Source organism: Miscanthus floridulus, chromosome 18, assembly GCF_019320115.1.
Source record: "Miscanthus floridulus cultivar M001 chromosome 18, ASM1932011v1, whole genome shotgun sequence".
Taxonomy (NCBI): domain Eukaryota; kingdom Viridiplantae; phylum Streptophyta; class Magnoliopsida; order Poales; family Poaceae; genus Miscanthus; species Miscanthus floridulus.
The window spans coordinates 58,437,385-58,446,556 of record NC_089597.1 but is presented as its reverse complement, the minus strand read 5'-3'; the positions used below and the strand labels follow the sequence as shown (position 1 = coordinate 58,446,556).

Below are 9,172 nucleotides of genomic sequence, written 5' to 3'. Positions count from 1 at the left end.
CCGGGATACAAACTGTATTCGTGGGAAACCGCAACCCCCGGCCATGTCTCGACTATCTCACCCGTGTCACTGATGGCGGGCACAATATGGCGGCCTATTTGGTTGCCATATTCCTCTATAGGCACAATGGCGATGACAACACTGTGAGGCGGTACATAAGACGGATCGAGAGCGAGGAAGAATCACGGGCATTTGGCGGCGGGCAGCGGCGGTGGACCAACGAGTAGGTAGCTAAGCAACAAGGGGTGTCGGTTGTGCCGCGATGCAGCCACGAACTTAATCCACAAAATGACATGGTGGCACAACAAGTGGCCGCCGCCGCCGCCGTCGGCATAGGAGCGCGGCAATCTTCCATGCGCAGGCGCCGACTGCGGCGTTCCAAAAGGATGGGAATAAAGGACTCTATTTTGCAGCGAGGACTGTAGGCTTCACCGCGAAATTATTTTGTTCAGAATGGCAATTGGAATAGAAAACTAATTCACTCTTGACTGTTAGCTTCTGATTTTCTGTTGCGAGAGTGAATATTGGAAACAACTCCATAATTAATTCAATATTAGTATTGTACTGCAGTACTCCTTCCTTATTCATTATCTCACGGTCCTTCTTAACATCTTCCTCCTATCCGAGGAGGACATGGGCCTCTAGGCTATGTAAAACTAACGCTGAATCACCGTATGAAATGGCGACAGGGGCTGTCACACCACCGTACTCTTCGCACTAGATAAATAATCCAATTTGCGAACACAACAAAGACACACTAGTTTAGCTACAATAATGACAACATTCATCCTAGAGGAAATTAACATGTCCATAGACAATGAAACAACATTGGTCCATTTAAACATGTCGTCACAGAGAGATACATCAAATGCAACTTAGTTTAGTGCTCTCCTAATGACTCCAAGAACAAGGGAACATACAGAATGAACAATGTATGAAACGGGCGCATCACTATTTAAGCGGGGTCTGGGTGCACCTCTTAGTCTCATTATTCCACACACTCTTCCTCGTCCTTGCTCTCCCAGGCTACGGCCTAGTACACTGGTGGTGCAAGGTGCTGAACAGAAGAGCACCTTCTGGATGATTGCACATCTTCTTTCCAGATCTTCTGTTAATAGATGATGTGCAATCATCTAGATGCTCTTTTGTTCTGCTTTGGAAGTACATAACTTCTTTGGAGGACATTCTGCTTCTATGTGTTTAGAACTTGATTTTCTAGAACCAGCATCAGCTTCTGCATGCATTATCAACAACCCTGGGGCGCTTATTTTTGTTACACGAGCATTGAAGAAGAGGAGATGATTGAGTCACATTAAGCTCATTTATAACATCAGTTGCAGACTTTAATCGCTGTTCTTCGGTAGTCACCACAGAAAATTCCACCGCTAAAGAAAGGGTAGATTCATCGACAGCTCATGCCTCATCAGCATGTGCATTCCTGCATAGGATGACTAATTGTCAACATGTAGTTTAGCGGTAGGAAAAATGAAGGAAACCATTTTTGTCCACCTTTCTTGTGTAGTAACTTCCTTGTCGATTAGGATATGGTGGTGCTCACGTTTTGATTCCTCAGACTGAACAACAGGCTTGAAAATGGTAACACAGAGCTATTCAAGAAAGAGAAAGAAAAGGTGAGGTGAAACTTCCACTAGCATCTGCATCTCTCATGGTCGAGAGAGAGCAAGAGGCGGAACAAGCGTGTTCCCTTTACCTTTCCAAGCGGAAGATAAGGAAGGAAAACAAGCGTGTTCCCTTGCACCGTCATAAAACTTCCACTAGCACCTAGATCGAGCAGCCCCACTACGCCTAGATGCCGGTAGTACCCAATCTGGAAGGCCTTCTCCCAACGCCGTTGTTGCCGCCGGAGGAGTTGGAGAAGGAGCGCCATGGCGATGAAGAAAATATAGCTAGTTGGCTCAAGAGCTTTGTCTATATCTATCTGTATCTAAGGAGGAAGGAGTGCGTGGATTGCCGAGAAGCGCATCCAGCCCCCACTTAAATAGGCCAACTTTGAAGATAGAGAAACAGAGAGGAGCAGTTATGCATCAAGGAAGACGAGGCATACTCCGTAGGAAAGTAACGGTGATGCAACTGTGTTGTTGGTAGTTGGGAAATGGGAAAATAACTCACGCTGAATTTACTACCGCCGATACACCAAACGGTCGTGTAGGGCCGACGGCCATAACGCCTATCCCAGTCGGCTCGACGTTCCAAACGACGGTGGAATTCAACCCCACTACCACCGGCCGCATTGATGGTTTTCAACTGTCGATTTCCTTCCCTTGGCCTCGCTATCGGTCCAACCGGCTGTGGAAACATAACACCATCGCTTCTATCGCTACGGCAGTGAAAGGCCTTGTTCGCTTGTCTTATAATCCGTACTTTTCGGCTTGTCTTTTCAGCCAGAACAGTGTTTTTCTCTCACAACAAATCAACTAGAACAATATTTCAGCATGTTTTTTCAACAAAGTGAACGGGACAGTGACAACGGTGAAAAGTCAATCTGTAGTAGTGAGCTATCTTAACAGTTATTTCTCTGTAACCATGGAAGCTACCTTTCCTTCCAATCTAACTAAAGGGTGTAGGCAAGATTAAGAATTTCATATCCTCTTAACTTTTGTAGAAGTCAGAACAATGCTTGAACATTATGTATACATGGTTAGCTAAACCACATTCTAGGCTCTACAGTTAGTTAAAAGTTCTCTAATCTAAACTCTTGCAATGAGGCCCTTGCTTTGTGTTGCTTTATAAAATCTTCTTGAGGGCTTTTTCCTTGTGCTGCAACTTCTCATTATGCCACTGATCTCTGCTCAGCATGGGCAGCAGGACGTGCAAGAACATAGTGCCAGCATATGTGCAGCAGCAAAAGCAGGACGCAGACCAAAAAAAAAGGTTCCTACTTTGCTGGTATAGATTCCTTCTCAAGTTGGCTGAATATCTTCTTGAGGCGAGAAGACGCACTGGTTGCTATATCCTGTGTGATCTTCTTTCGGTTCTTGCAGCTCTTTAACCATACTATGCCAATAGATACCTGGATAGTGCAAGTCTTCTGCTTGGGTGCGTTGTTCTCCAGTTGGTATCGAATATGGAGCTATGAGAGAGAGAACAATTATTAAGTGGGAATTAAGAAATAAATATAACACTTTAAGTGCGACAAAGTGATGAAAAAAAAAAGAGATGACTGTTGCCTATGACCAATGAAACTGTTTTTCTTTCTTTCGCTCTTCCCCTACCAAGTGCATCTAATAGTAAATACTGCAATGTTTTTGTGTATTTTGCAATGGCAACACACATGAATTTCAGAATCAGGTGATCCTCTAGCATAGCCACCATCGTAATTATCATTAAGGCCCAAATGAAAAATGGCCAATATCCACCACGCCAGCATATGTGTGGCATCCAAGAAAACACACCTTGTCACAGTGTTGCTGGCTGACCATGGAATTCCCAAGCAAAAGAAAGAGAGGAATAATGTAGAGAAAGAACAAAAACACATTCAAGATCATCAAGCTAATAAAAAGTGAAAACATGACAGAAAGAATGCCAATCATAAAAAAAAAAAGGAAGATGTGACACTTGCAGCATGCTAATATATAGTATCATGCAAAATGCAACATGTAACTGACAATGAAATTTGTATAATTAAATACCAGGGAATCGGCTCTTACATTGAAACATTCACCAACAGGGATACCTTCAAGTGTCATCATTTCTTCAACAAGCCAGCCATTCTTATTAGGCAAAGGGGACTTTTGCTGGGTGCTCATTGCTTCTCCTCCATGCCGTGTTGATTTCTTGTCAAACTTATAATGAACTTGCCTCTGGTAAATATCAGCTCTGACAAGTTCCCATGCTGTAACAGAGTAATCCATGCAGCCAACTTTCTCCATCACCCGGCACTCCAAAGGACCACCCTCAAATATGCCCATGAGTGTTGATACCTAGTGACAAAAAGTTAATTACAAATGTAAAGTTGTAGCTCTTGATCCTTTTGTGGAAAACATGGTGGATTGCACATTATGTCTCGGTAGAATAAGGAATCTTACATCAAAAGGTTTTGTAGATGAAAACACTCCTGACATTTTGGCATCCTCTATCCCTAAGAAAGATTCTCCTTCCTCATTTTGGAAGTCTTCTGTTTCTGATTCCTCTTCTACAAGCTGTACCTTTTGTTCAGGGGTCAAGGACCTTGCCTTCCACAGTGCCATTATTGTTCTGTAGAGCAGGCCATTGGCATTTTAAACAAACATACTCATGAAGAAACAGAACTAAACAGGTGAGGTGTAAATAGACAGGAAGATAGACAGCCCTTTTTAAGGAGGTTCTCTTGTGATGGCCAACCACATATGATAATAAGTTGGGTTCATATGTATCATGCAAGAAAATGTACTTACTTATGCGCCACATTGAATGAGACAAAAGACTGGAAATGAAACTTTAGTCTCCCTTGACTGTCCAGTTGCTTTGCTCCATGCTTTGCATCCATTCCTCTGCCCTTTCGAAGAATAATCACCAGAGATGGACTTCCCATTGAAGATAGTGTCGCAGGGACCAGTAGGATGTCTTCAATATCTTCCCAAAGAAAGAAGAATTTTGTTTTGTGGCCAAAAAGATTTGTGTAAAACCCAAATATTCTTGGAGATAGAAAAAGACGACCCTGCAACACAGGCAGACATGGTTTAGTTCTCAGGCATGATGACATAAAAAGGTTATGTTTAGTTTGTTGTAAAGTAACAGCGATGCCCATTAGTAATCACTAATTAGAATAATTGAATCAAGATAAGTAGAAAAATAAGTTAAATATATTGGTTAATGGTTAAACAGGATTGTGAAGCCGGATCATAATAAATACAAAGGATCTGGAATAGAAGGTGAAAAGTCTGACTACCATCCGTAGATTTGCAAACCCCTGGCATAACAATTCATGTGCATAAATCTGACAGCTTGTTTCTAGGATAATGAAAACAAGGGTGCTGAAGTATTATGAACTGAACTGCTTGGAGGCACACCCACAGAGCCGGATCATAATGAATACAAAGGATCTAGAATAGAAGGTGAAAAGTCTGACTACCATCCATAGATTTGCAAACCCCTGGCATAACAATTCATGTGCATAAATCTGACAGCTTGTTTCTAGGATAATGAGAACAAGGGTGCTGAAGTATTATGAACTGAACTGCTTGGAGGCTCACCGACAGTATACGATAAAAAAAAAAAAGCAGCACAAAAGCCAAATAAGCGTAAACAGTGAACATTTACCTGTGTTAGCATTTTCCTCTTTAAGTAACAAGTAAAATCATTGATAAGAAATTCATCTGGTGGCAAAGAAAAGATTTTCTGGAATGCTAAGTTTGTGTGAGGAGACCTCATAGCAATCTGTAGAATGAATTTTGGGTAAGTCAATATATTGCCAAGATAGGATGATACTGGCCACAACTGATGACAGGAGAGGAAATCTCACCTTTTTGCCAACTTCTTTCTCCATTTTGTCCAGGTAATCCTTCACAACTTCAGTACCCCTTGTATTATTTAAGAAGATTCTTAGATGCAATTTTGACTGACACGCTTGAGCCAGCTTTCCTTTCAGAGGAATCCAAAAGTCAGCAAGCTCAGATATATTATTATATTTCAAGAAATTCACTTCAGCATGACCAAGGGAGGCAACTTCGTCGAAGGGTCCATCGAAATCATACACATGTATTTCCATCACTGATGGAGGATCTTCCATGGCATCAAATTCAAAAATTTCTGCAAGTTTTGGAAAGGTTAGCACACAACTCAACAACTCGCAGTTCTATATCAGACCAGATTACAGATAAATAATACGAAGTGTCCAACAGAAGTGCTGAACTAATGGATCCACATAACTAAAAAGTGCTGGTAAATAAAAATTATATATAAGAGAAGCTGCTTGCTTGACAATGTATGTCAAATGAATTCTGCAATGGCTGATGAATGACAGAAAAAGTAAAAGTATAGATTTACCATTCCACTGAGGCTCAAGGGTATGAAACTTAATCGAACTTGTCTTTGTCTTCCCATTGCATGTAAATACAACATATGGATCAGAGTAACCAGATGATTTGGTTGCTGCCAAGTTGGTTCCCTCCATCAGAGCAACAGTCAGCAACCAGCCATCCCCTTGTGCTTTGACTCCATGATCACCTAATATACAATCCAAAAGGTCAATATGGAAGATTGTAAGAGTAATTATCCAGAACAGTAACTGAAACCTGAAGGTTTGTTGAATCAAAGAAAAACACAGTAACCCATTAGTCCTATTAGGAAGCACTTCAATTGAGGCATAACAGCTACATGCTCTTGTGGCTTTGAATGCCATGTGCTGTAGGATTTATCTACTGAAATTTCATTACTTACATAGTTCTGATGTCACCAGTTGGCGTGATGAATTAACACTTGAGTTAAGAATGTATTACACTCCCCACCAAAAAGAAACAACATAAAAAGGGCGATATGCACTACCTCTTTGCCTCTTCGCCTGGATGAATCGTGCAATCATATTTAGCACACGCTGTCCTTGCAGAACAAGGACTCCACAAACTACAACTTCACCAGCAGAATCTGGCAAGTCCAGGCCTGGGAACTCAAGACCTTGAATTGTACTAGGGCTTGCAAGGATGATGTGGGCAGAAACATAAACAAATGCAAAAACTGAGGACAAAAGTGCGAAATTTCCAAATATTCGAAATGCTAGCTTCCAGTCAGATTTTTGCTCTGGTTGCACAGAAGAAAGGACTTCATTACTGGCTGTTGTATCTTTTGCATCAACCGGCCTAAAATATTTAGCCAGCAGCTCAGAGAACTGAACATAGTTATCCTTCAAGCCTTGTTTTGCTCCATTTTCAATCATACTCTTCATCATGGTACTTTGGACAAAATTTACGCGCCAAGAGACCATAAGATGTGAAGATTTTTCGTCATCTGGTAGTTCAGGTCCTGGCATTATACAGGTCAAAACCTCCACTCTGAAAGTATTGCCAAAAGGAACATCACGAGTACTAACATCTGCAAAAACTGCAAACATCTCTCCATCTGCCTTCAAATATGTCATGTCCTCTGTTGCTTTCACAGCCTTAACTAGTTTAGTAGGAGCTTTTGTGTAGCCTACCACTCTCCTCAGGATTTCACCGTCATTTTCAAGTCGCCATTGTTGAACTTCAAGACCTGTAGTTCCTTGAATCTCTGCAAGTGATTGCAGAAAGTCTGAACTTGGAGAGAAAAGAAGCGTGTTCAAGTCACTCGGTGCAACAGCATAAACTTGATCAAGAACAACTCCACCCGACAAATTTTCAAGCATTTCTTTCCCCTCATGCTGAGAACCGAAGGCCTTCAGTAGCTCATCAAAGGTCATAGTTGCACTGGCATCATGATCCTGCTTCTCGGGAGCTTCAGAGCTGGTCGACATCGTTTCTTCCGTGATATCTGAAGTGTCGTTCAGCTTGGAGGGAGGCGGAGCAGAAGCTTCTGCATCTTTTGGTTTACTATTAAACATTTGATATAGCCTGTTGACAAATGATGGAGCAGTGCTTGATTTATCCTCCTTGGCAACTTCTATCTCATCGATCTCTGGTACTGCTGTGGATACTTCTATAGCAATATTCGGCAAAGAAGATCCTTTCACCAGTTCAGTTGATTTGTCTGAATTTGATGCAAGGTCATCTGAGGCCCAATGCGCAAGTGCCGTTGTCTCTTCAGAGTAGTTTTGAGCCAGAGAAACGCTGAGACGAATTTCTCCTGCAAAAGCCATCATCAGGAAACTAAACATGTTTTGCGAGTCAATCTCTCCTAGTCCTAGTAGAACTAACTCCTACACAGAGTATCATCATCATGGGACATGGGGCAACAGAGTAGTAACTAACTAGAGTGGAAACAAAAGTCACAAACTGAAATGTGATGTGCAAATAAATAAAACAAGATAACTGGCAAGGTGTCCTTACCGCAATCCTTGAGCTTGGACTTCTTGCTCTTGGGCTGCAGCTGGTACCACTGCGTCCCGAGCGTGCGGTTGTCGGCGTCGAGCACGGCGGTGAGGGGCACCTTGACCTGGCCGAGGACGTCGTCGGCGAAGTAGCGGTCCTCGTGGAGCACGGAGACGAGGAGGTTGTCCCTGAGGTCCCCGACCCGGAAGGCGAACTCGTCGTCCCAGGCGGGGCAGAGCGTCTTGCGCACCACCTTGGTCTTGGCCCGCTGCTTGCCGAGCTGCGCCTTGGCGTAGGGGTCCCGCGTCCCGTCGGCGTCCGCGGGCGGGAGGCCCCGCGCCTCGATGACGCGCACCACCAGCCTCATTTTCTTTTTTTCCCTCTAGTAGTAGTACTAGTAGTAGGAAAATGGGACGAATCGAGAATCTAGTTTGTGCTACTGTTGCTGTTGCCAAAAAATTCGATTCGATTTGGGGGCGTCCGTATGTATCCTCCAATCGAATCAGAATGGAACCGAAGAAATCCGAGAAGCCGCGACTCTCTCAGGTTTCCTTTCTCGTCTTCTCTTCTTATTGCTGCTGCTCACTTTGGGATTAATAAAAAAAAAACAATGGAAGACGAAGCAATATCGCCGCCTGCTGGCCGGGGTTCAAGGAGGGAGAAGGAATCCGGGAGAGAAGAGAATAAGGGCGTGCAAGAAGACGACTTGAAGAGGCAGCAGCCAGCGCAAACACGCACACACACACACGAAAGGCGTCCCTCCCGGGAAACCAGTAAGAACGAACCGCGTGCGTTAAGGTCGATTGACTAGTAAGGTCGAGGGCCGCGGAGGGAGGAGGTGGTCTGGTGGTGGATGGGAGGTTCGGCTCAGGCAATGAAGGCCTGGATTCGATGGAGGGAGGGAGGGAGAAGAGGGGGGGTGCGGAAGGGAAGGAGGAGACGGGGCGAGTCCACCCCGCGTCGCGTTCGTCGCCTGCTGACTTTCAAACGAACCGCCCCCGTCCGTCAGGCGTCAGGTCAGTCCATTCGTTCGTCTCGTCTCGTCCGTTGGAGCCTTGGTGGCAAGGGCAGGGCAGCCAATCTGATCGCCGTCGCTCCCACTCGTTGCTCCAACCCCCACCCCGTTTTTCTGCCTTCAGAACGTGCCTCCAACCTCTCTACTTGCAAAGCTAGCAAATTTTCTTATATAATATACTCCTTCCGTCCACAAAAGAATATAACCACGTATTACA

The 9,172-nt window shown here is 43.9% G+C and overlaps 1 protein-coding gene across 1 annotated transcript; it reads right to left on the bottom strand.

Moving 5' to 3' along the window:
• Positions 1–2,340: 2,340 nt before the first annotated feature.
• Positions 2,341–8,918, bottom strand: LOC136521349 (C2 and GRAM domain-containing protein At1g03370-like). Its single transcript, XM_066515080.1, has 9 exons — positions 7,959–8,918; positions 6,484–7,755; positions 5,986–6,165; positions 5,462–5,748; positions 5,260–5,376; positions 4,395–4,657; positions 4,047–4,215; positions 3,669–3,941; positions 2,341–3,091 (listed from the first exon to the last, which is right to left on the bottom strand). The coding sequence occupies exons 1-9, from the start codon at positions 8,305–8,307 to the stop codon at positions 2,897–2,899; spliced, it is 3,105 nt and encodes a 1,034-aa protein (XP_066371177.1). The 5' UTR covers positions 8,308–8,918; the 3' UTR covers positions 2,341–2,896.
• Positions 8,919–9,172: the final 254 nt, after the last annotated feature.

Coding starts and splice junctions, on each gene's coding strand:
- LOC136521349 (XM_066515080.1), bottom strand. CDS start 8,307: ATGAGGCTGGTGGTGCGCGTCATCGAGGCGCGGGGCCTCCCGCCCGCG. Junction 5,749..5,985: donor CCTTGAGCCTCAGTGGAATG/GTAAATCTATAC, acceptor CAAAACTTGCAG/AAATTTTTGAATTTGATGCC. Junction 3,092..3,668: donor CTGTTGGTGAATGTTTCAAT/GTAAGAGCCGAT, acceptor TCTCTCTCATAG/CTCCATATTCGATACCAACT.